At 54.8% G+C, this 25,660-nt stretch overlaps 3 protein-coding genes across 6 annotated transcripts; 1 reads left to right on the forward strand and 2 right to left on the reverse strand.

The window, feature by feature from the left end:
• Positions 1-14: 14 nt before the first annotated feature.
• On the reverse strand, positions 15-3,676 carry TRMT10B (tRNA methyltransferase 10B). 2 transcript variants are annotated; one of them, XM_069001844.1, is made up of 7 exons: positions 3,512-3,676; positions 2,960-3,238; positions 2,621-2,773; positions 2,188-2,266; positions 1,806-1,873; positions 1,458-1,578; positions 15-680 (listed from the first exon to the last, which is right to left on the reverse strand). In XM_069001844.1, exons 1-7 carry the CDS (start codon positions 3,665-3,667, stop codon positions 487-489), a joined length of 1,050 nt encoding a protein of 349 aa, XP_068857945.1. In that variant the 5' UTR covers positions 3,668-3,676; the 3' UTR covers positions 15-486. The 2 variants fall into 2 exon arrangements, with proteins under 2 accessions (XP_068857945.1, XP_068857943.1); XM_069001842.1 differs by having other exon boundaries at positions 1,458-1,581.
• A 3,742-nt stretch (positions 3,677-7,418) lies between these two features.
• On the forward strand, positions 7,419-17,526 carry DCAF10 (DDB1 and CUL4 associated factor 10). Of its 2 annotated transcripts, none has more exons than XM_069001499.1 (7): positions 7,419-7,711; positions 8,303-8,416; positions 9,878-10,075; positions 10,508-10,710; positions 10,833-10,943; positions 11,862-12,007; positions 13,238-17,526. In XM_069001499.1, the coding sequence occupies exons 1-7, from the start codon at positions 7,434-7,436 to the stop codon at positions 13,604-13,606; spliced, it is 1,419 nt and encodes a 472-aa protein (XP_068857600.1). In that variant the 5' UTR covers positions 7,419-7,433; the 3' UTR covers positions 13,607-17,526. The 2 variants fall into 2 exon arrangements, with proteins under 2 accessions (XP_068857600.1, XP_068857601.1); XM_069001500.1 differs by having other exon boundaries at positions 13,262-17,526.
• Positions 17,527-17,851: 325 nt separating this feature from the next.
• SLC25A51 (solute carrier family 25 member 51) lies at positions 17,852-22,027 on the reverse strand. 2 transcript variants are annotated; one of them, XM_069001864.1, is made up of 3 exons: positions 21,887-22,027; positions 20,901-21,101; positions 17,852-20,403 (listed from the first exon to the last, which is right to left on the reverse strand). In XM_069001864.1, exon 3 carries the CDS (start codon positions 20,384-20,386, stop codon positions 19,490-19,492), a length of 897 nt encoding a protein of 298 aa, XP_068857965.1. In that variant the 5' UTR covers positions 20,387-20,403; positions 20,901-21,101; positions 21,887-22,027; the 3' UTR covers positions 17,852-19,489. The 2 variants fall into 2 exon arrangements, with proteins under 2 accessions (XP_068857965.1, XP_068857966.1); XM_069001865.1 differs by having other exon boundaries at positions 20,778-21,101.
• Positions 22,028-25,660: the final 3,633 nt, after the last annotated feature.

Raw genomic sequence — 25,660 nt, forward strand, 5'->3', positions numbered from 1 at the left:
CTGTAGAGACACAATGGGGATCTAAACGTTTTATTTTATATTAGATGTATACTACTAGCCAAAGGCTTCAACAACTCACCTAGTCTTCACTGGGTTTAAGTTGCTGGGACATAGTGCCCTTGGGAGCTGCTCCCTGTCCCGCATTCTCCTGCAGGAGCAGCACTGTCCTGTCCCATGGTGGGGGGTTTTCCTTGCCCATAAGCTTTGCAATCCTAACTTCACCTTTCTCTGTTTCAATAAAATGAAGAAAACACCTTAAAGCTCTCCTCCCCATCCCAGAGCAAGTGTAGGTGCAGGAGTCACAAACAAACAGCTGCAAAGAAGCAAAACTGAATTCCTGTCAGTTTTCACTTGATCGCAGGCTCCACCAGCTTTTGTTTCCTGCTCAAGGGGATGGGGATGTCCAGCACCACACTCCTGAGGTAGAAAATGTCACTCCAAGAAGGTCCTCACACTGCTGGAAACCAAGCTGTCTGCTGTGCACAGTCATGTTGGTACTTCCTGCCTGTGCAGCTCCTCACCACAAAATAAAGCGTTTTCTTGGGCAGTAGTGGTGCACTGGGCTGTCTCCACCTGTTCTGCTGTATCCGGTAGCACGTAGCCTTTTCCAGAGGAAACTCCAGCCCTCAGGGCTGCCGGCCAGCTCCGTGTGTCGTAGTAGGTGGACAGGACATCAAAGACTGTCAGGAGGAGAGAGATATTGAGTCACACATGTGCCGTGAGGATGGTGGCAGCAGCTCTACACACACCCACTGAACACGAGGGAGGTGATAACGGCTGACCCAGAGAGGGTCCCCATGAACCATCTGATGAGCTGGTGCTTGAGGCAGTTTACCTAGGGGCAGACAGCTATTTTGGAGAGGACTTTAGGGAGCTCTGGGCAAAGCAAAAGTGACTGTATCAACTAGAGCAAGGTGCCACCCGTCACTGTTTTGGCTGACGTCTACCACCTGTCAGTGTCCCCCCTGTAGAGAGCCACACCTGCTGTGCTCCCACCATCACTCCCAGGCACTGACACCCCACCCTGTGGGCACACAGAGCCTCCAGCCACTTCCACTGCCTTGTGTCAATGGAGGGGCAACACAGTCCTCACGTCAGGGGTAAAAGCTTTGAGGAGCTGGCCTGGGTCATGAGCTCCTCCGCCGTCACCAGCACAGAGATATTTGCCTTGCAGAGGTGAAGGAGCATGAGCTCATCCTCTGCTGTGAGCAGGTGTGCCAGCCCATTGGGGTACAGGACACCAACACCCCTCCCTGCCATTGTCAGACTTGGCTGAGCATGGCAAAGACCACAAAACTCCCATCCCTCTGCGGCCTGTCCCTCCAGGAGTCCTCCAGCCCACTGTCCCCTGCCTTGTGCACAGCTTCCCAGGGAACACGGGATCGCGCCCAGCCTTTGGATCACACCAGACCCCAGGGTGTCCCCCGGGACCCTCCAGCCCCGCTGCAGCCCCTCACCCTGGTTGATGGCCAGCGTCTCGGAGTGGTAGTTCCTGGCATTGGGGGCTCTCACCATGTACTCGCGGATGGGGAGGCGGGCTGTCTGCAGGGACTGCTCCCGTGCCCTCCGCAGGGTCAGCTGCTGCAGGGGACACACAGACACGCTGACACACAGCATCCCACGTGTGGCATGAGCAGCCACAGAGCCAAAACCTGCCCTGGGGCTCGTGGCACCCGCACTGCTGCAGCCTCTCCCAGCTTGCTGCTGGGCCCAGGCAGAATTTGAGGAAAAAAAAGGGATGGGGAGGCAGCCACAGCACTGGGATGTGTCTGGTCTTGTGAAGGAATGGGGCAGGCACCACTCACCTTGTGAATGCTCTCATCCACCAGCCCTCCCAGCACATACACTTTGTCTGGATCGATGTCTTCAAGCACTAGAAATAGGACAGGCACTGGCTCACCACCACGCAGCAGTAAATCCCACAGGACACTGCTCTCCCAGCAGACCCCACGCCCAAGGACAGCTGTGGGCAGAGCGCCCTCGCCCCAGGGGCTGAGGCCTGGGAGCAGATGGGTCCCACCAGCACAGATTTAGCACCAGATGTGAGCACACAGCACACCTTGGCCAATGTGAGACAGCCTCTGTAGGAACGACTTGTCTGAAGCATGGAACAGCCTCAAAAAGAAATTTCTAAAAGCCAACCTTTGGCCCTGTTTCTCCTTTGCCTAAAGCATGTGAAATATTTACCGTTCTCAGAGTCAGGAGTGAGATAAACAATGGCATCCAAAGGAAACAGGTCCAGGTAACTCTGTGGAGTTGTATCCATCTGAAAACACCAGACAGAGTGAAGCAGCCAGTTAGCCCAAGGTGCATCTGACAGAACAAAGCCCCCTCCCAGACACAGAGATATCCTGGGACTGACACTACTGCTTTGGACATACAAACTCCTAAAGATCTTGTAGATCCTACAGATCTCCAGTGACCCAGGGTTTTTCTTTCTCAATTGGAAAACGTTTTCTGTTCTAGGCAGTGGCAGACACGCTTCTAAAAACTCCATTAAATTCTCATCAGAAGTTCTCAGTGTGCTCTGAGGAAGGGAGAGCAGCAACAACTGTCTAATTTTTAATAAGACGCAGAGCACAGGGCTGAGCTGTCCCCGATCCCGTGGCCAGACCCTCACCAGGTATCCGGCGAAGCCGTCGTTCATGCGGAAGCACTGCTCGTAAACCGGCGTCCCCGCCGCGAACCCCGTGAGGCACAGCCAGAAGGGCCGAGCGGCGCGGCGGTTCGCCCCGTAGAGCCTGCGGATCTGGGAAGCGAGGCGGCCACTCTCCTTGGGGACAGAGCGGGACGGTGACCCCGAGCCCGGGGCTGGCGGTCCCGCCGAGCTCGGTCACACGCCGGCTGGGAGCCCAGGGCGGGTCCGGCCGAGCCCCCGGTGCCCCGCCCGCGGCAGGGACGGGCACACGCGGAGGGCAGCATGCCCAGGACCCCCGAGCAGCCCCCGGGACCCCCGCACCTTCTCGGTCATGCTGCCGCCCACGCCGAGGTCCACGCAGAGCCGCGGCCCCGCCGCCCGCGCCTCCAGCAGCCGCTCCGTGGCCAGGGCGGCCGGGACCCTTCCGCGGCGGAGGGAGGGCGGCCCGGGCCCGGCGGGGCCGCTGCCGAGCGCCGGTCCCGGGCCGATTCCGTCCGCCGGTGCCCGCCGTGCCCGGCGGCGCTGCCGCTCCTGCCGCCGCTTCCCGCGCCGGGCGGCGAGAACCCGCTGCCAGCGCCGGCGCTTCCGCAGCGCGTTCCTCTGCGGGAGGGAAGCGGGCACGGCGCTCAGCGGGGCCTGGCGCCGACAGCGGCCCCGCCGCCCGCACCAAGCACCGAGCGCGGCCCCGCCGCCCGCACCGAGCACCGAGCGCGGCTCTGCCGCACCGAGCACCGAGCGCGGCCCCGCCGCCCGCACCGAGCACCGAGCGCGGCCCCGCCGCACGCACCGAGCACCGAGCGCGGCCCCGCCGCCCGCACCGAGCGCGGCCCCGCCGCCCGCACCGAGCACCGAGCGCGGCCCCGCCGCACGCACCGAGCACGGCTCCTCCGCGCCGCCCGCCCGCCCCGCGCTGGGACCGCCCGCGGCCGAAGGCTCGATCCGCAGCAGCCGCAGCGCCTCGGCCACCACCGCCGCCTCCGCCTCGCTCGCCGCCGCCTCCATCCCCGCCGCCGACCCTGCCTCCTCCATCGCGCCGCTGCGGCGGAAGGGGCGGGTGCGGGGCGGGTCCGGGGCGGGTGCGGGGCGGGTCCGGGGCGGGTCCGGGGCGGGTCCGGCCGTTTCCCCGCGGTGCGGCACCGCCCGGCCGAGCCGAGAGTTCCCCCGCGGAGCCGCGTCCCCCCGGTGCCCGCTGTCCCGCCGAGCAGGTCGGCTCCGGTGCCGGTCCGTGACGGGGGTCTCGGCTATCAGCGGTACAAAGTGTTTCACGCGCTCCCCCCTAAGTTTCGTCCTGAGGTGGTTTCCCTGTTTGTCGCCGTGTTGAACCAACAGTTTGCACCACGGATGCCACAGGCCTGGTCAGTCTGGGGCAACTTCCCAGGGATGTTCCTCCATCGTGCACCACCTGTTTTGTATATTCTAATTATTTTATCATTATTGTTCCTTTTCTGTCCCATTATACTGTCTCTATGGAGATAAGCATAAGCAGATGGAATTCGGAGATGGAATTTGGATACCCAATGAATCCCCAAAAATTACTTATGATTTGAGGTGGAAGAGGTGGAAGAATTGCATGACCAGCACATCCTTCTGGCTGGAATTGCAGGAATCCAGCTGACTGATACCTGTCCAGGTCATGAGCAGGAGCCCGCCCCAGAAAGCTCTGACCACCTGGAAATCTGCATCCCACACCATATGGCATGCTCCGTATATAAAATGGGGGAACATAAAGGGAGGGGATACAAATAACAGCTGACCCAGCTGGGATCAACTGTCTTGGCTGTAGCCCCCCTGCCAGCCTGCTGTCAGGGCAGAAGCAGCTGGAAAGCCCCTGGCAGGGCCAGCACTGCCCAGCAAAGCCATAACATCTGCATATGATCAGCATTCTCCTCACCCTGAATGCAGAGCAGGGCACTATGCCTGCTCTTGGGAAGAAATTAACTCAACCCCAGCGCAAAGCAGGATGTCCAGTCAGGTCCAGCACAAACCTGACTGGGCAGTGAGGCAAGCAACACTTCTTGGAAACCCCTTCCAGCCCACAGGATAGGGCTTTACTGAAATCCTTTGGTGTGTGCGCAGGGATGGGGAGAGGGACTGGTTCCATGAGGCCAGGGGGCTGTGTCTCACACACGGCGTTAGCTGCAGCAACACTGACTTGTATTTTGTTTCCTGGGAGAGCATCTGTGTTTCCCTGAGGCACTATCAGGAGTACATTTTACATTCTCCAGCACTGCTCTGCCAAGAAACTCTTCTTGAGGCCTGGTGTGCTAATACCACCCTCTGCGCTGGGTGTTGCTACAGCTCTTGACCTGTTTCTCCATGAACAGACTGGGGTTCTGCCCAAGGTGTTCCAAGCATGTCTCCCCAGCCCACTGAACACACTCTGCCTCCTCCTGGTCCCAGACCCCGGCGTGGCCTCACTGTGCCATCTCTTGACCCTCTGTGATTGGGGCAGGTCTCTCTGGTGACCAGGGGCAGGACTCCAAATGTCCTAGCAGGTCCCCAGGAGTGAGGGAGATCCAAGACTGAGCTGGGAATTTTGAGGCAAAAGGGAAGTATAGTCAGTAGTAGATGGGTAGAGAAAACTTTGGGGGTAAGACTTGAGATAATGTGCAAGGGACAAGGAATGTTTTGGAGGAAAACTGAGTTCCTCTGTAGGGGACAGAACGAACATTTGAGGATATGAGAGAGGTCACAGTGGCACTCCCAGCATGAAACAGACCCCAAAGGAGGGGGTGGTCCGGCCGCTGCACTCGAAGCCTGGGACTGTTATGGATCCCATCCTCATTGACACCTGTCCTGCACCTTCTAGCACCAGACCAAATGAAGGAGGCCTCTCCAGACTCCTCATTGCCAGCAAGGTTTTAGTAGCGTCTTTTGTGCTCTCAGAACACAGTGTTTGAAAAAACATATTGACATTTAATATATTTATAAAAATATTATGTCAGTGATGCCATGAAGATTTTTGCCTTTTCTTTTATACCCGTTATACCTTTTTTACAACCTCTGTATTCCTAGTGCTTTTTGCCTACATTCTTGGGCTTGTTTGTTAAGCTAAGAGACTAAACATTTTAGAAGCTTCATAGCCAGGGATCAGTGTGCCCCAGACCCCAAGGTCCTCTCCAGAACACATTCTGTAAACCAAGATAGAACCATCCAGGGGAAGGTTCCTTGGGGAGGGGGGCTCACTTGAGCCTCTCGTTGGGGATTCTTTGATAGATATGCTAATTAGTAAAACCTATAATGTTATACCCAATGTTGGGGAAGGGGGAACAGAGAGAGAGAGATAGACTCGGCAGGGTGCATCTCAATGCATATGACCTGGACGTGTACACCTAAGGATCCTTAAAATAAATACCAAGGTAAAATCCCTTTTCCCCTTCTAACCGTGTTTGACTATTGATTTTAAGACCAGGAAAAGGCATCATCAGCATGTTTGTAAAAACGCAAGGAAAAATATTCAGAGTCCACTAGAGCAGTGGCTTTTGTGGGGAGGAGGGACCCTGACCGTAAGTCATCACCCTGGGTAGTTTTGGAAAAAACCTGCTGCTAATTGCCTTAGGGCAAATTTGCCTTAGGGCAAAGAGTGCTGGGCCAGGACCGGGCGGGGGGGGACCAGGCTCAGGGAGGAGCAGTCCCAGTCTCGGGGCGGGGGGCGCAGGCCGGGGGAGGGAGGTGCTGTCCCACACGTGGGCTCGTTCCCAGGGCCGCAGCCCCAGGTCACACACCGAGCTGAGGCACTGCTGGTTCACCCCGGTTTTTCATCCTAGTTTGCACAAGGCAGGAGCTGGGCGCACACAAAAGCTGCTCGCCGACCATCAAAACTTCACAGTGTTTATACATAGTACAAAGACATCAGCAGTAATTGGTTACAAATTACATCTCTTTTCTGTTAATTAGTACTCAACCCCCTGTTTGCTGGGGGTTGCTCTCACGCCGAGCGGCCCGAGGCACAGTTCATCCCTCCGTTTGCGCCTGCGGTCCGTTTTGGGTCGGTGCTGGCGGTCCCCAGGGCCGGCACGGCCCCGCCCGGCCCCGCCCGCCTCACTCCCGTGGCCCTCGCCCAGACAGCAAATTCCTCTTCAGACGGTCTCTCCTGTTCGTCAGAAGAGAAGAGGAGGCGAGCACCGGACGGCCCCAGTGCAGCCGCTGGATGACAACGGCCCGGCTGCAGCCGCCCCTGAGCGCCCGGCGCCAGAGCCCCGAGCTCTGAGGGGCCCGAGCTCTGGGGGGGCCCCGGGCTCTGAGGGGGCCCCGAGCTCTGAGGGGGGCCCGCGCTCTGGGGGGGCCCGAGCTCTGAGGGGGCCCCGACCTCTGAGGGGGGCCCGTGCTCTGAGGGGGCCCGAGCTCTGAGGGGGCCCCGTGCTCTGAGGGGGCCCGAGCTCTGGGGGGGCTCCGAGCTCTGAGGGGGCCCCGAGCGCTGAGGGGGCCCGAGCTCTGAGGGGGCCCCGAGCTCTGAGGGGGCCCCGTGCTCTGAGGGGGCCCGAGCTCTGGGGGGGCCCGAGCTCTGGGGGGGCCCCGTGCTCTGGGGGGGCCCGAGCTCTGGGGGGGCCCCGAGCTCTGGGGGGGCCCGAGCTCTGGGGGGGCCCCGTGCTCTGGGGGGGGCCCGTGCTCTGAGGGGGCCCCGGGCTCTGGGGGGGCCCGGGCTCTGAGGGCTCCGAGCTTTGAGGGGCCCGCGGGGTCACGTGCAGCGGCGAACACGTGACCGCTGTGGGCGGGGTCTCGGGGCGGGTCCGCGCAGGCGCAGTGGCGCGGGGCGGCCGGCAGGGGGCGGACGCGGGCCGGCGCTGCCGCCGCCATGAGCAAGGGCCCGGGGCCGGAGCCGGGGCCGGGGCCGGGGCCGGACCCGGAGCCCCCCCGCCACAGCGACCCCGCGGACCCGGGGCCCGGCGCCCCGGGCGGGCTCTTCGCGTGGCTGCGCGGGCGCTGCCTGGGCCGCGGGGCCGCCGTGGACCCGGCGCGGGACACGTTCGGCGCCATGACCGGGCTGTACGGCGCCATCCAGCCCGCGGACTCCGTGTCCCTCAGCACCCGCACCCACGGCGCCGTCTTCAACCTCGAGTACTCGCCCGACGGGTAGGTGTGCTCGGGATCCCCTCCCAGGTGTGCCCCGCGCTCCCCATCACGCTGTGCGGGGGCTCCGCGCAGGTGTGCCCGGCGCTTCAGGTGTGCCCCACATCCCCATCCAGCTGTGCCCGTGCATCCCGAGGCGCAAGGTCCGTTCTGTTGGCCAGGTGTCAGCGCTGCTTACATCAGCAGCACCCCTGGGCTGTGGTTTAAATAATTGGGGCAAGTTCCTGGCGTGCGGTGTCATCCTGTGCTCCTCCCACCTCACCTGGGTGGAGCAGGGACTCTCTGCAGGAGGAGAGGGGCCGGGGGTGACAATCCTGCTAACGAGTGCCCAGCTCCGGCTGGTGCTGGGGGTCCCCCCGGTACTGCCAAATTGGTATTTCGCAAAGTTTTACTGAAAAAAATCCGACTGGTTTGCAGAAGGGCAAATAGATACTCCATATAAACCTTTGAATCAGTGTTACCTCTTCTGTCTCAGAACCCCTGGAAGGTGTGGGCAGATGGACCCGATGACACAGGGAGTCTGTGGCATGACAGGCACCTGCTGGAGGGCAAAACCCAGCACAGACACAGAGTTTTCTCTTCCGCTCCCTGCAGGTCGGTGCTGACCGTTGCCTGTGAACAGACTGAAGTCCTGCTCTTTGACCCAATATCTTCAAAGCACATCAAGACTCTCTCCGAAGCTCATGAAGACTGTGTAAATAACATCAGGTAGGTCAGGAGGGACGTTTTAGCACAACTCAGCCTGTACTTAGGTTTTATAGTTTAAATCCTCTGCCACTTTTTTGGGATAGAGCTGCAAATAGCAAGAGCAGGAGTCTAAATCCATTACTATTTTTATCATGTAATATTTTTGCTTTTTAATTCAGGGGGTTTTAGCTGTTCTGGGAATAGATTTTGAGGTGTGAGTTTAAGGTATCTTCTGACAATATTGCAGCTGCTCTTCATTCAGATTCTCAAAGCAAAAAAAACCACTCCAGAACCCCTAAACACCAACCAACTACACACCAACAAAAAACCTCAACCAAGAACTAAACCGAAACAAAACAACCCAGGAAAACTTCAGAATATTCTGAGTGTTTTCACTCAAAAGAGCCCAATATGATGTGCGGTGCCATGTCTGTCAGATAAGGTGATGGTTTTCACAAGCTGGTTGTCCTTGTTACAAAAGACTGAAGTTTGACGTCAGCTGGATGTCCGTCAGGAAAGCTGGATTAAAATGTGTGTCTGTCTGACACAAAGGAACTGAACTCTGTTCTGCACACAGTTACTACAGCGTTACCTGGAGCCTTGCTCAGGTTAATGAGCAGGATTCTGCAGCACTACAGAAGTCCCTTGTAGTAAGCACCAAAGATGCCTACTATTTACCAAAGTTTGGGATTTTTCTGATGGTAGTTGGGTGTTCATTTTTCAAAGTTGTTGCTGCTTTTGCGTGGTGTAGCTCTAGGCCTGAAGGATTTTTAGTGGGTGTTTTTTTGGATGGGTGTCTTGTTCCTTTTACCTCAGTTAGGGCTTTTCTTAATTGAGTGCCTTCATCGAATGACTTCCAAACATAAACCAGCATGCTTTGTCCTTCTGAAAGTAAAGGCTTGCCTGAATTCCAGTGGTGCTTGCCTTTGATCTGCATAGTGCAAACTCAGCGATTTCATCCGTTGATTTTCTCAGTGAACCAAATAACTTATATTGGTATATTCTCAAACAAGGTCTCGTCTTCACTCGGTGGTTTTGAAAAGCCTTGAATTTGCTTCAGTAAACCCTGGACTCCATTTATTCAGTTTATTTCCTACCTGTGCTGCTTTCAACCCCACTGAGCTGAGTGTTGTCCGGAGGGGGAACAGACTGAGTTACTGTGGGGGTTCTGTCTGAGCACGTGTTGCAGTGGTGGTTTGGCTCTTGTGTGATTTGAACACAATTCATTAACGCACAACCCCCCTAAAAACCCCCAAACCAAATCAAACCTCTGCTGTGCCTCTGAGTGTTTGCTCATTTGCTGCTACAGAGGCACTGCTGGTTCATATCCCAGCAGTTCAGTGGAACTTTCTCTGGCTGTAAGTTGGAGGGGTTTTGTTTGTGGCTACTCTGCTTATCTCTGCACTAGCTTACATTCCTGCCTAAGAACATTTGCCTTAGAGACGGCCTTGAGCAGCTGCCGTGTCTCCCTCCTGCTCCCAGGTTCCTGGATAACCGGCTGTTCGCAACGTGCTCTGACGACACGACGATAGCGCTCTGGGACCTGAGGAAGCTGAACACCAAAGTATGTACTCTGCATGGCCACACCAGCTGGGTCAAGAACATTGAGTACGACACCAACACGAGGTTACTGGTGACGTCGGGCTTTGATGGAAACGTCATCATCTGGGACACCAACAGGTACGTGGCTGTGCTCACCCCTTGGCCTTTCTGCAGCACACCAGGACAGGTACAAGGTGCAAGGCCTGCCTCCTTGAGTGGGGCTGCCGTGTGTTCTGAAACACTGGGAGTAGTTCATAGCCCTTACCAAGAGCATGCATCACCTCTGGGGTAACAGTAAATGGCTAGAAAGGAGCTTCTCTTGCTGACGTGCCAAAATGTGGTTCTTTCTTCCCAAGAAGGTTCTGTCCTCATCGTTGCAGTTGCACGAATGTGTGACTTCTCCCATTTCATTAAAAAGTAGGATAAAGGCATAAATAAGGTGCTCGAAAAAAAGGTTGTGGGGTGAGCAAAATGAGTAATGCTGGGCACATCCTGGACTCTTGTGGACATGATCAGGAGCTTGAGCTGGAGCTGACCACAGGCCCCTCCTGTGCTTTTCTTGCTATCCAGGTGCACAGAGGATGGATGTCCCCACAAGAAGTTTTTTCACACCCGTTTTCTGATGCGAATGAGGCTGACACCAGACTGTTCCAAAATGCTGATCTCCACCTCCTCTGGTTACCTTCTGATTTTGCACGACCTTGACCTAAACAAGTCTTTAGAGGTTGGCAGCTACCCGATTTTAAGAGCCAGGAGGACCACATCGAGCTCAGGTGAATGCTGGTGAGGCGGTCTGTGGCAGTTCTGTGCTAGGGGTGTTTTGTGGGCTGCTCTTGGCCAGCAGCCCGTGTGTGCTGGGGTACCTGTGGGCTCATCTGTCTGGTGCTGTTTGCAGACATAACGTCATCAGGCTCCTCTGGCCCTCGAGCTGTGGGTTCACCCTGTCACCAGAACAACTCGGGGCCGCTCTCAGAGAAAACCCTGTCACGGCCCTCCCAGCGAGAAGGTAGGAAAGATCACTACAAGAAAGATAAATGAAAATAAATCCTGGACTTTGGTTTACTGTATTCAAAAGAGGCCAGAGAACGATAGTGAAAAATTGCATTTTTGTCCTGTGGTTTTTAAAGAATGGTGTTGCTGAGACTTCTACTTAACCAACAAAATCTCATTGCACACCAAAGCCTGGGGATCTAATTTGGTTTTATTTCTGAGAAATCTGGTAAAAGTAACAAGATCTTTATTTTACTTCAATATGTTGTTGTTACATAGAGGTGCTCCGTTTTCCTTGTGTTTTTCCTTGAACAAAGTTTGTCTGAATGATCTTTAAGGGAAAAAAAAGAGGATACACTTCCAGAGAATCAGCGTAAACTTGGCAAATGGGTGAATACTTGGTGCATCCCTTGCAATTTCAAATAAATGTAATGTTAATTTTTATCTACTCGTGGTTGTGAGATGCTGAAGTATTCTGATGAGAGGAGGCTTACCTGGATGCCAGGGAGTGATTTACCTGGGGGTGAGGGGAAGGAGGGAGAAAAGCTGCAAGCTGCACAAGTTTTGGAAGGAATTTGGAGAGGACATCATACAAGTTTGAGAATCAACAGTTCTTATAAAAACTGCACGCTTTAGATTTTGCTGTAGTGCTAATGTAGAGCCTAAGTGTGGAAGGTTAATGTAGTTGTCAGCGTGGGCTGGTTCAATACAGGTCTTGGCATTCAGATTTCCACAAAAGGAGCTGTTTGAAGAGAGGACTGAGCCCAGTCTGGTGTTGGCTGCAGGAGTTTCCGTGTCCTGACAGTGTGTGGTCTGTCCTGGCAGCCATGCGCAGCTGCCGCAGGTGTGACCCCACTTCAGCAGCAGGATGGGTGAGAGAGGGGAAGGTCAATATATGGATTTCTCTGGGACTCACGGTTAATTCCTCTTCCAGGGGGATCACCTAGAAATAGCCTTGAGGTGCTAACACCAGAGGTTCCTGGAGAAAGAGATCGCGGAAACTGCATCACATCACTGCAGCTGCACCCCAAGGGATGGGCCACGCTGCTCCGGTGCTCCAGCAACACAGATGACCAGGAGGTAACACATTATCTTGTGTTCTTCTTTAAAATACGTACAGTCAGATGTATCTCTTTTGTTGTTTTCTTTAAGTGATCTTCCTGGTAGAACCTGCTTCAAGCCTTTTACTTGATGTAAGAAGTCATAAGACCAGCTACAGTTCAGCTGCAAGCTGCAGATTCTGCTCTTCTATCTTGACCAACGATAGACAATAATACTGGACCAATAATAAACAGTTCAGTTACTTTGGTTGCTGATGTGAATTTAGGTTGCTTTGGTTTTGTTTGGGGTGGGATTTTTTTTTGTGTCTCTGTGTATTTGTTTGGGGTTTTTTTTTTGGTTGAAGAAAGAGCCACTCTTTGTAATGGTAACCCTTTACAGAAGTGTAGGGGACTGAGTGGAAGCTTAGCAGACCGGCTACAAATTCTCATGCTGGTTCTGTAATAATCAAACCACAATACAACACACAATTTCTGTAAAATGCAGAATGTTATATTGGGTCAGTTGGTACTGATGACTGAGTTATAACTTCTCTTAGTCCTAGAGTCTGCCTTACTCTCTTGTATTAATATTCATTGGCATTGTTTGTTTTGTGGTTATTTAGTAGGATGCATGAAACAGAGCTAGGGATGCTTGTCGTGGGGCAGAAGTGGAATCAACACGATATAAACTTTGTCATTGATTTGTTTTTTTGCATTTGTTTTGAGAGTAAATAATGAGATGACAGACAGGAATCTTAATGTGTCTCACAAATAACAAACTGGCTGTAGGGCTGTTCATAACCTTCCTTCAAAACTCTGTTACCCCCTCATGTCAAGGTTCCATTCCTTTTGAAGTCAAAGCCGTAAAATGCCAGTGATCTGCTCTAAGTTGCAGTCAGTTGAAATTGACTTTATAGATTTAATTTAAATATTTACTAAATTAGAGCAGGTGCCTGGCCAAAGGATTAGGCTTTGCTCTCTGCAGATGAAACCTAGATTGGAAAGATTCTATCTAGCACCCATTTAATTAAAATAGCAGCTTTAATGCTGGGCAGCTGCTTTGCTTGCATAGTTCATAGGGAGGGAGGTGCTGAGGCAGTGGCCTGCTCTGGGTGCTCATTGAAGAGCAGGTCACCAGGAGCATCACTATCCTATGCCACTACCTGTTCATGTGAACTGCTCATTACCTGTTCAGGTGCAGGGGGAGGGAATGTGTGTTTGCAGTGTTTTACTTCTCTTTCAGTGTCCCTTTCTCTGCCTCTCCCTTTAGTGGACTTGTGTCTATGAATTCCAGGAAGGAGCCCCGGTGCGCCCCGTCTCTCCACGCTGTTCCCTGCGCCTGACACACTGCATCGAGGAGGCCAACGTGGGCCGGGGCTACATCAAGGAGCTCTGCTTCAGCCCCGACGGCCGCATGATCTCGTCCCCGCACGGCTTCGGCATCCGCCTGCTGGGCTTCGACGCGCACTGCAGCGAGCTGGTGGACTGCCTGCCGCGGGAGGCCAGCCCCCTGCGCGAGATCCGCTCTCTCTACTCCCACAACGATGTGGTGCTGACCACCAAGTTCTCACCCACGCACTGTCAGATCGCCTCGGGGTGCCTTAGCGGACGTGTCTCCCTCTACCAGCCAAAGTTCTAGGCACACCAGCGGGACCTGTGGATGGATGTTTGTGGGTTTTAGTTCAGCTGAGTGGAAGTGTGCTGTCTCCAAAATCTGTGAATCCAGAGGAGGTCACAGTTACCGTGATCTGAGACGTGACAGTGGAAGGCTTTTTCAGGCCAGCACCATACGGATCTTGGTCCTGCGTCCCTGAGCCCGCGGCCACGTGCCGTGTTCCGGCCCCACCAGCAGACCTCTGCTCCTGCTGCTCCTGTGCCATCAGGCTGCTGTCCTGCTGTGTTTGTACCTTGATACTTGATTGTTTCCTTCAGCGCAACTTGAATGGGCTGTTTGGAACCACGCAGAGGGGCAGGGTGCCCAGGTACCTCCTGTCCCAGAGGAGCTGGACTGCCTCACCTCTGCTTCCTCTTCTGTCGCTGAAGCAACTCTGTGGTGATTAGTAGATGAGTGCTTGTCTACGTAAGCAACACGGTTAGTTACTCTTACCAAAAAAAAAAAAAAAAAAAAAAAAAAAAGGATTTTGCTTTCATTTCTATGTTAATGTGGTTGTCATTGGCTAGGAAAATGAATCACAGTGTGGCTTAGGCTGGCAGGGACCACTGGAGATCACCCAGGCCCACCCCCTGCACAGGCAGGCTCCCTTGAGCTCACCTCTCAGCACTAGGGAAGACCCTGCCCCAGAGGATCTTTGTGTGTTGGTGCAGTGGGGCAGCTCTGGCCTCTCCTCTGCCAGGTTTCTGTTGCAGGGAGCTTTCCACATCATCCCACATCTGAAACACGGTGGCTTTCTGCTGATGTTTGGGTATTTCCCACCTGGCTGTTTTTCCATACACACCTAGCCTGCACTCTTGCTGTGGGAGAAATTCATTTGGATGAGTCCCTAGTATTGCCAGATGAGCCTTTCTTCACGTGTGCTGTCGGGGAGGGGATTAAAAGCAAACCTGTCACCATGAGATCCCAGGGAATGGCTGGAGCTGTACCAAGGCAGGCTCAGGCTGGAGAGCAGGGAAAGGTTCTTCCCCCAGAGGGTGCTGGGCACTGCCCAGGCTCCCCAGGGAATGGGCACGGCCCCAAGGCTGCCAGAGCTCCAGGAGTGTTTGGACACCTGTGCGGGGCCAGGGCTTGGACTTGATGATCCTGGGGGTCCCTTCCAGCTCAGCGTACTCTGTGATTCAATGGTCACACCCAAAGTATGAATGCCAGATTTCAGCCCTTGAGTTAGTAGAGCTAACCTTGTAAATGCACAGGTATTTCAGCCTTGTACATCCGTATCAGTTTATAACATTCTCATCCACTTATATGTTCCAATATAGGGTTTTTTTTAGTATTTCACTGAAGTTTTGCAGACCAGTCACACACTCAGTTCAGCAGGGAACTTGACCTGAAAGGACTGTCACCTGCTGGTGTTCAGGTTCACTCTCTCTGGCTCGATGGAGCACACTTGTTCAAAGCTGACTCTTACAAAGCCTTTTGCAAAACGTATTTGGGGATAAAGACAACATTTATGGACGTGAGAGAGCTGGAAAGAGAAGCCTGGGGATCCTCCTGTAGCTTTGTATTTATGTGGGTAGTATACCCTGGTGCAGAAATCATTGAAACTTAATGCTCCTCTGCATTATGAGAAAAAAAATCCCAAGTTTCCTCTTCTGGAGACTTTCTTTGGTAATATGAAGCCTCCAATTTTGTGTGTTTGGTAATCTGAGGGCAAACATTCTTTCTGCTGGCCTGAGCCTGCATGTGGGGCAGGTGGGTCTGCTGGGTTGTTAAAGCAGCTCAGGGCACTTCCCTCAGCTGTGGTTCAATGCCCTGGAAGTGAAGTGTGCAGGAAACTTGGGGACAAGTGTGGGATATGAGATTTTTATGCAAAGGAAGAGCTGCAAGGAGTTTGTAATGGGCCAAGCTGTTTGGGGAAAAAAACAGGTCCTGCCCTGGACTACAGCAGCTTTTCCTCAAGCATTTGCTGTCCCACTGCCAGGCTGCTGTTTTCTCACCTTATTTAATGTTTTATTACACATCATGGAAGGGACTGCAGGGATGTTTGAGGGAATCTTACAGTTCTCACGAGCTTGCACAGTGTTTGTTTAGGAGGTGAAGGAGCACCCACAGGATCAAAGAGGTTCTTGGGTGGGTCTGTCTGTCTGTTTTCAAGGCTGTTTTTGTTTTTCCTGTCAGAACTTCCTCGGACTGGTGGATCCCTAGTGACTGTAACCCTGTGCCTGTGAATATGCACTGAGTGTTACCTTTTTAATTCTACCTCATGATACGCTGTGTTTTACACCAGTATTGTGCTGAGCTTTGGACACTCACCTTTCTGTATAAAGGACCGTTACCCCAAAGTGACAGATGTGTCACCACTCCTTGATACCACCTGTGGTTGGCTGACAGGCCCTGCCCGGCTCCGGGACCGACAGCTTACCCGGTGAAGGGGTTTGGTCACCCTGATGCTTTCGTAGCGTGTCCAGCAGATGCATAAAATGACAGAATCTGTACATGTATGCTGTAGAATTGTTACTTAGTTCTGATGACATTTGTAATAAGTTTGAATTAGAGTAAGTAGGTAATCTTAGATTTTGGTCATTTGACTGATTACTCCTTTCCAACAACACTTGGAAGTTTTCCATGAAGGCTTTACCACGTTTTACCTGTGAAGTTCACTGCTCAGTGGCTTACAGCTGACATGCCTCACAGTCATGTGGTGGTGCAAGGGTTTTCAGTTCTCTCTCAGTAACATTACTGAAATAATTAATTTATGTGTTGGTGAGCTTTGGGTTATTTCTAGGTAGTCAAAAAAAAAAAAAATTATCTTATAGTTGTGTTTCAAAAGTTGAATGCTCAGCCTCTAGAAGTGTGTAAAACTGTGAAACAACTGCAAGGAAACATTTCCAACGGAGATGAAGGACGGCGCTGGCGGACGGGGAGGGCGTGGCTCGCACCAGGGGTGTCTGTAAACCGGTGTTGCAGCACTCGGTAATTCCACGGCGTGTCTCCGGGGCCGGAGCTCTGTCGGACCGCACAGCACGCGGTCGCCGCTGGTGCTTTCGTGCTCTGGGAGAGCGCCCGGCGTGCGGCGCGGCCGCTCGGCAGCCACGGAGCCAGCGGCGGCGGCCGCAGGAGCCAAAGCCGTGTCGGAGCTGGTTTTCCGTGTGTCCCAGTCCGTGTCCGTGTGCTGGGAGCACGGGCGTTCCCGGTGCTCGCTCCCGGGAGGGCAGAGGCCGTTCCGGTGCGCCCGGGGGTGCCGCCGTCCACGCGTCAGACAGGGACAGTCCGGGGAGAAATGTCACCGCCACACCACGGGGATAGGAAGAAAAGCACAGCGATAGACAGACACTCACACGTTTGTTTGCACTCTTGGAGTCTTGGGGTAAGGACAGTTCGATGCCTACTACCAGAATTAGAATGTAAACATCAGTTTTTTCGGGGGGGTGTGTGGTTAATTTAGTGGGGTTTGTTTTTGTGTTGTGATTTTGATTTGGGTAGCACTGATGTGGAGAAGGTTCTGACATAGCAAAACATGGGTCTGTTGCTCTAGGACATACAAACTCCTAGAAAAAAAGAACTACACTTGCCAAATGAAAACTTTTAAAAAAATCTACTTTACAGATTGTAAAAAGTTGCAGAGAAAGGAAGAAGTCAACGACCCATCATGTTTTTGACCTGCAGGAAACAGAAACTTCTCATTGGCTGATCTTAGTCAAAGGTGCATTTTCTAAAGCACTAAATATCCTCAGTTAAGTATAAGGTTTTTAATACAGAAACAAATTGTGCATGTAGAGTATTTTGAAATACCTGAGATTTCATAGTAAAAACTGTAGCCTTTTAATACCGTATATGAAGTATCAGAACTGCTTTGGAAGTATTGTACTTACAGCCGTACAGTAACTTACTATTTGTGGACAGTTTCTCTTGCTTGCATAATAAACATTTAATAATTCACTGAATTGAAATGTATTTTATTTATGTTAAAAGGAGCCATGCTCACTGGCTCTTGCCTGCCCCCCGAAGTTAAGAGGAAAAACACCTTCTAGTGCTTCGATGCTGCCATTCTCAAGTGTGTGTGTCACAGTAGAGCTTTTCCATAAAGTTTTTCTGAAAGTGACATATAAGAGTCCAAACTGACTCTGAACCTCAGACCCAGGGCTCCACTATTTCATTTTTGCTGGGGTAGTTGGGCACTGACCATCTCTGGGCTTGTGCCAAACTCTCACCCTCAACACTTCAGCTTCCCTGACAATACAGGAGCACACAACATCTTCCACAGAGAAAGAGGATGCAGATTTGTTTTTATTCCATCAAGGAGTGATTACAAAAAGAAAAAAAATGGTACACTGGTAAAAATCAGATTCTGCCAGTAACAAACATCCAGTAAACATTTTATTTAGAAGCAGATAATCACCACTGGGATACAGGAACTCGTGCTTGTGCCCACCCATTGCCGGCTGTGAAGCTCAGGACTGTGTTTATGATTACAACACACTGATTAGGATCAATTTCGGAAGACAGTTTCAGCAAATGGAAAACTCAAATTCAGAAAAGCAATATCCCCTCCAAGACTTAAGAAAAGACTAAATTCAAACCAGTTTCTGGAAGCTTTGCTGCTCCCCATCATCCAAAGTGTTTTGGTTTATACATGAGTGTATAATTTAACTAAAAGAGGAAGCCCTCAGGGAGATTCAAACATTTTTTGTTGGGACCCTCATCTAGCTCAGAGTTGTGCTTGCTCTTCTGTCCCTGTATCTAAAGCTTGAAGTCTCCTCTCTCTCAACTCCCACGTCTGTAAGACACAGTTCTCCTATTTCTGTCAGTCCTTTTCAATATTTGCCTAGAGAAGCCCTGAAACATGTCTCCAAACACTCCACCTTTCCTGCCTCCCTGCTTCCAAGGTCATCTTTGGCTTTTCGTCTCTGCTATACCTACAGACCTCCACTGAAGCAGGTAACCCAGGAATCTCACCTTGTCTGTGCCACTCTGTCTTGCAGAGCTGTTACACACCAAGCAGGCAGAACCCCGAGTTTTGGGTAAAACCATCTCGTGATCCATAATTCCACAGAGGGAACTGAGAAAAGACACTGCAGTGCAAAAAGCCGTGTGTGAAGTGCTTGGGCAACTGCAAGAGCTGGAGTGTCCCATGAGCATTACAGACAGGGACATCTCCCTGATCCTGTAGCTGGAGGCAACAGAAAAAGCAGCAATGCAGGAAAAAAAAAAATCCTCTCAAAAAGCAGAACAGATTCCGTGTTTTTTAACGAGGAAGGACACTTTAAAGCTTTAGTGAGTTTGCTGTTCCATTCCTTCCACTTTTCCCTTTTCACAGGAAGGCACACATACACACGTACACACACACACACACAGAAATCCAGCCTGGGCTGAGGTCACACGTTCAGTGCCATGGCTGGAGGACAAGGTCACCACAGGCCACGCTTTGCAGTGGCTGCAGCAAGCTGAGGTGCAGCTGGGAGCTCTGCACTTCAGTCATCCCCTTCTGGATCAGTCCTTTGAGCTTTACACAATGAGGACCCCAAAACATCTGAAAATGCAGTTCCAAAATCAGGCAATGGAATTGTTTTTCTTCAGCCCCTCCTTGATTCTCACGTTCTAAACATGGGCAGTGGAGCACATCCCATCACAGAGCGTTAAGGAATTTTGGGAGTGATACACAGTAATGCAAGTATTTTTGTTTTCTCTTTTAGACCTCGTACTTGTCAAGTAGCTCTGTTAGGGGCAAACTCACCTGCCAGCAAAGGAATACTTTAAAAAGTTCATCATAATTGCACCAAGGTTTAAATGTATCACCATTCACCCCATAAATACTGAAGGCTGGAAGGAATTACCTGTCACATGCACAGGCACTGTTCCCTGGGACTGAGGACACTGAGTGCCAACACACCACGAGCAGGACGGGGGTCACAGCAGCTTCAGCAGGAACTCGTAGGTGGCGTTGATGATCCCCCAGGACAGCACAGAGCGGTGGTAGTTCAGGTGGGCTCCTCTAAAGAGGTGCATCAGCTTCCTGTCGCGTTCCAGCCAGATCTTCACTAACACTTTGGAGAAGGACTGAAATTCGCCACCAATCTGAGCTTGCATGCGAGTTTTTACGACATTCACAGGGAAGAACAAGAAGCCCAGCACAGCGCCCAGCAGCCCCCCGCAGATGAAGTCGTTGACCATGTGAGCGCTGTACGAGTTGGCTTCAGGCAGACACTGCTTGATGGGCCCCCGCAGGCCAAAGAAGAGCACGTTACTGGGCCCGTTTCGGAGCAGAATAGGTACCAATCCCCGGTAATACTCCCGCATCCCATATGCTTTCAGCACCTTGAAAGCCTGGTAAGTGTTTGTGAACTTATCGTGGTGTTTGTAGTCCTGGAGCAGCGTCTGGACGCGCTCGAAGGGCGTGAGCACGGCCTCGGTGGTGCCGGCCAGCGCGGCCGCCGCGCTGCGCGTGAGGAGCTCGGGCGCGCGCGCGTGGCTGAGCAGCAGCGCCGAGAAATCCTCATAGAGGCCGAACATGAGCGCCAGCGTGGTGGTTTTCTGCATGAGCGGGGGCAGGATGCCGCGGTACAGCGTGCGCAGCCCGTCGCGGCGCAGCTGGCGCACGGCGTCCTGCGTGCGCAGCCCGTACAGCTGCTGCCGGAACAGCACCTTCTGGATGGGGAACGTCACCGCGATGTTGGTGAAGGCCGCGCAGTAGCCGCACAGGTAGTGCTTGCCCGAGGCAGCCGCCGTGTCCCGGCTCGCAGACTCCTCGGGGGCTGCCGCGGCAGAGCCTCCCGGACCCGCGGCTCCGGCCTTCCCGTGCAGCATGGCTCAGCGCCTCCTCCCTGCGCCAGAAACAAACAGCGTGAGAGGGCTGCAGCTGACCCTGCAGCTCTTCCCACTCAGGCCATCACTCAAACATCCTGATAAAGAAAAGCCCATATAAAGGGAAAAACAACAAATGGCAGATCTGATGGATGCTTTGCCATCTCTCCTCAGGTCTAGGAGACAGTAAAGAGCAGCAGTTCTTCCCTTCTGTGCTCTTTCAAACTAAAACAGAAATGAATCAGGAGGAATTCCCCTGTAATTACAAATTCCAACAGTGAAAGGTTGATCACTAATAAAACTGTGTGAACAACAGAGAATCTGCCAGAAAACCTAAAAAAAACCCCAAATTAAATCAAATACATGCAGCAGCATTACAAAACCTGATCCTTACACTCTGCCTCTTCCTGGGGCAGAAAACACCAGATAATACTTTGTCGTGGTTCAACTCAGCCAGAGCTGAGCACCACCACCCCCACCGGCTGCACAGGTGTCACGCAGGTGTGATCTCACTGACACAGTGGAAAAATTCTTTACGAGTCCCAGGTCACTGCCACGCAGCCTCCTCTGCATCAGCCCCCACGCTCGACGTCCACGTTCTGCTGAGAAGCTTCAGAAGTCAAATTTGGCTAGGCCCAGGGTCCTGAAGGACATGTGGACAGAGACAGCTTGACCCGACAGTCTGGAGAGGACAGCAGGGATCTTTATCTGGCAAATCCTGTTTGACAGAAGAATGGGATTATTTATTTAACAGTTACAAAAAGATGCTTCTGCAGGTGCCCACATCGCATCCCACAGCTCAGCCTGAGAAAGGTCAGTGACAGCCACGTGAGGCTGCAGGTGGTTCATGAGCCTTAAATCCTCCCCAGCACCAGCAACACACACGAGATTCCCGGGACCTGAAAGGGTGCTTGGGGACAACAGCCCTGCCTGTCTGAGGAGCTACTGCAACGAGGAGGGAAGAAAGAAAGGAGGCGGGAAAAGAAAAGGAGGGGCGAGAGAGAAAGGAGCGGGGAAAAACAGGGAGGAGAAAAACAGGGAGGGAAGAAAAGGGCGGGGGAGAGAGAAAGGCGGAGAAGAGAGAGAAAGGATGGGGGAAAGAACGGGAAGGCCGTTTGTTTTCCGAAGCTCCCGCTGCCTTTGATGTGAGCACTGCCTCTGTGCCTGCTCCTGCTCAGGAGGAGCGCTCCGAGCGGCTCCCGGCGGGGCCCTCCCCGCTCTCGGCCGCGGGAGCCAGAGCCCGGCGCTGCCCGCGCACAGGCCGGGGCCGCGGCCGCTCCTCGGGCTCGCCCGATCCCTCCCGACACTGTGCTGTGCCCCGCCGCGCCCACACCGCCACACCGCGCCTCCCGGTGCGATTTCAGCCCCTGCACCGGGGCCCAAGGTCAGTCCGGCGGCAGCGGCTGCGGCCCGGCCGGGCCCAGGGAACCACGACTTCCTGCTTCCCCGCAGCCCCCGCGGCCCCGGCAGCCACCGAGCCGGCGGCGGGCGGGCGGGACGCACCTGCGGGCGGTGCTGCCATGGCGGGAGCGGGGCGGGAGCGGAGCGGGAGCGGACCCGGAGCGGACCCGGAGCGGACCCGGAGCGCGATCGCGGCGCCCCAAGCGCCCGGCCCGGCGCGGCCTCGCGCCGCTCTCTGACGTCACCGCGCCGCCGTCTGGCGTCACCGCGCCGCCGCACGGGGCGGGGCCGGCGGAGGGTTCCGGGACCCGGTGGCGCCACGCACCACGTGACACGAGCCACGCCTCCGCGCGCGTCAGCCAATCAAACACGCTGTCCGCGTGGCCACGCCCCCGGGGCGGGGCGGGGCGGGGGCGAGGCGGACGCGATCCGCGGCGGCGGGAGCGCGGGCGGGGAGTTCCGCTCCCTTCCCCTTCCCCTTCCCCTTCCCCTTCCCCTTCCCCTTCCCCTTCCCCTTCCCCTTCCCCTTCCCCTTCCCCTTCCCCTTCCCCTTCCCCTTCCCCTTCCCCTTCCCGCACGGGGCTGGGCTGGGACGGGCTCGTTGTTCCTTCTGCGGCCGCAGGTGCTCCCCGGTGGGACCCCCCGCCCGGCCCCGTGCTGCCCCCCGGTCCCGTGGCCTCAGAGAGCTCGATCCCAGCGGCTCCCCGGGAGAGGCGGATCCACCGTGCCCGCACTGCGTCTCGCAGAGGACGGAGAGCGCCGGCGGTGTCTGTGTCCGGCTGCGGAGTTCAGTTCCCTTAGTTCGGGAGCAGATCGTCCGGGCTCGTGTTTGTTGCGGTGCTCCGTCGCTGCCCGCGGCCTGGCCGTTCAGCGCCGCGTTGCGCTTTAACGCCGGGCCCTGCGAGCGGCGGAGGAGCCGCGGCCAGCGCGGTCAGCGGCCGAGACCCGCCGAGGGCGGGGCCGTGCCGGGGCAGCGGCGCTGCGATGGTGCGGAACGTGGCTCTGCTGCCACCAAGCCCTGCCCCTGTCCCTGGCAGGGCCGGGCCGGGCCAGCAGGTCTGCGTTCAGCTCGGTGAATGCCGCGTCGCTCGTGAATGCTTTCTGATTGATCCCTCTCCTGCTGGTGTCGCTGGGGTACAGCATGGGTCACACCTTTCCCAGTGAACCCCGTGTCCTTGGCAGGACCCTCAGGCTGCGGCATACATGTGCTTTTTTGTGCCTGGCCCAAAAGCCCCAGGTTAAGTGATGTAATTCTGATTGCCCTGAGAGAGCCGAAAGCCCGGAGCAGCTCCTGTGGCCTTGCGGGCCCATGAGTGTGAGCAGGGCTAGGTAGGGGTGACAGTGGCCAGACCCCATGTGGCTGAGCAGCACTGGTTAGCTGTGCCCTGGACAGGGATGTCCAGCCTGGATTTGCATGTCCCTGTCACCATGGGGTTCTTCCCTGGTCAAGCTTTGCCCTTGCTGTGCTGGCTGGACAACCACTGATGGGAGGCCATACTCTCCAGCTGTGTTAGGGGAGGTTCAAGTTGGATATCAGGAAGTATTTCATCACAGGGTAATGAGACATAGGAATGGCCTGTGCAGAGGGGTGGTGGAGTTGGTGTCCCCGGAGGTGCGTAAGGGAGGACCGGATGTGGCGCTTTGTGCTGTGTTCTGGTTGACAAGGTGATGACTGGGCAAAGGTTGATCTCGATGATCTCAGAGGTGTTTTCCCATCTCAGTGGTTCTGTGACCTTGTCCTTCCCTCCGCAGGTGCTGGTGGAGGTGGTGGGGCAGGGCGGGCCGGGGGACGCGGCGCTGGGGCCAGGACTGGCCAGCACTGCCCCGCAGCCGCCCGGTGGCCCTGCCTGCCCGCCCCACCCTGCTGCTCTGATGCTGCGTGCGGGGTGTCCTTGGGAGCCCCGAGCCTGGGTCCCGCGTGGGGACGCTGGGGACTGCCGGCCACAGAGCAGCCAGCTGCACACCCCGCACACTGACCTGGAGCTCAAGTCTCTGCAGCAGGAGCTGCAGCAGGACAAGGGAGCCCAGCCTTTGGCCAGCTCTCCACAGGGCTGCATCGTCCGGCAATGCCTTTCAAGGATGCGAAGGGAGAGCATTCATTTACTCATGAGGGCAGGTGAGATGGGAAGAAAGCACCTTTAGGGACCTGACCTATGCCAGGCACTGCATACAGAACAGCAAGGTGCTGTGAGGCTGCTGTGAGCCCCCTTCCCTCTCCCTGCTGCTCCACCAGCTGTTTTCCTGTGGTTAACCAGCTCAGATGAAAGGCAGGTTGCTGGCAGCTGCACGCGGTGGTGCAATCACAAGTGGAAGTATTAATGTGGGGGCAGGTTGGGGTCACCTAGTCAGGCCCACTGGACCCTGTAGAAGCACAGCTGCAGGGACTGGGGGAGTGCAATATCGACCCCTGGCCATGCCCCTCACTACGGCCACTCCTGGCTGGTGCCTGCTTCAGTCAGAGATCAGCCGAGGGGAGGGGATTTTGGCTGGGGACACACATTGGATGCTGAACTGAGGTTTTCCCTGAGCATCATCTCACCTTGCAGTTGCCCACAGCTCTCAACTCTGTGCCTGTGCCAGACAGGATGGTGGTGGTGAGAGCTGGGGTATCATCACTGCCAAAATCCCCAGTCAGGGGGCTTGGGGGTTCCTCTGCAGCCACCTGGCCAGAGCAGGACTGTCCCCAAGGATTGGGGCAGCCCAGGGTTTGGGCCCGTTTTTCAGTCTATGGCTCTAAAAGACTGTACATACACGTTTTGGAGATGGGGAGGAAGGGGAGCATTCCCGGGCCATCTCTCAGTGGGAATTTGCTGAGGTAGGAATTGTCATCTGGAGTAGGAAGCAGGAATATGTATCAGCAGGAATTACTGGCTGTGAGGCGTGGGCTCGGAGCCGTCTGAGGCAGGAGCATGGCAGAGCTGGCCAGAGCTGGGGGTCCTGGCACAGCCCAGGCCTGGGCCAGGGTCAGCTGTGTGACATGCCCTTGCAGCCCACAGCCACCTCCAGGCAGCTGAGTGTGCCCGATGGAGATGGGCCATGGTCACATCCCGCTGGGCTCCACGTTAGCTGAGAGACCAAATGAGGCACCAGTCGGGAATGGGCAAATAAAAGGAGGTATAATTTAATTACCTTCTGATCTGTGTTGTTTGTTGAAGTGGGCTACGGAAAGGCAATCTGTAATTATTTCTTAACACTTGTAAGATGTGGATTTAAGAGGTGGTTTTGTTTGTCTGGAAAATATTGAACACCTCTGCTGTGTAAATATTTAACTGCTTTCTTTGAGGAAAGCGGGTTGTGAGGAGCAGTGCCAGTGACTCCAGTTTGCCGGCCGGGGAGGTTGCAGGTGCACGGGGGCTACAGAAGGGAGAGCTTTGGTCACATCCTGCAGCTGCAGGTGCTTCCCCCTGCTGCCTGCAGGTCCTCGTGCTGAGGAGCAACATCCCGCACTGCAAGGTTCGGGGTGCTCTTGTGCCTGTCCTCGGGCAGCCTGATCACAGACAGCAACGTCCACTCCAGCTGCGAGGCCAAGCTGGACATCCGCAAGGGAGCCAAGCCCCTTGTCCTGGCGTGTACCCCTCCCGCTCCCACACCAAGCCCAAGGGATCCGCCTCCCAGGACACGTAACGTCCTCCTGTCTGTGTGCTTTGTTCCTCAGCCTGTTCCTTAGGCTGCTGCAGACGAATCGGACTAGAGCTAACCCTGAGTGCCAGGTACAGCACGGTGCTGCCCAGCAGTGCTGGCACAGTGTCCTGCTCTGTTTGATGGTGCCTGCCTTAAAATCAGTGCACACAGAGGGGAGGGGATGTTCCCCCATCAAAGAAACTCCTGTGTGCAGTGAGTGAACTCGTGTAAACCCGCCCTCGTTGCAGCCAGCAG

Source organism: Aphelocoma coerulescens (genome assembly GCF_041296385.1).
Source record: "Aphelocoma coerulescens isolate FSJ_1873_10779 chromosome Z unlocalized genomic scaffold, UR_Acoe_1.0 ChrZ, whole genome shotgun sequence".
Lineage (NCBI taxonomy): Eukaryota > Metazoa > Chordata > Aves > Passeriformes > Corvidae > Aphelocoma > Aphelocoma coerulescens.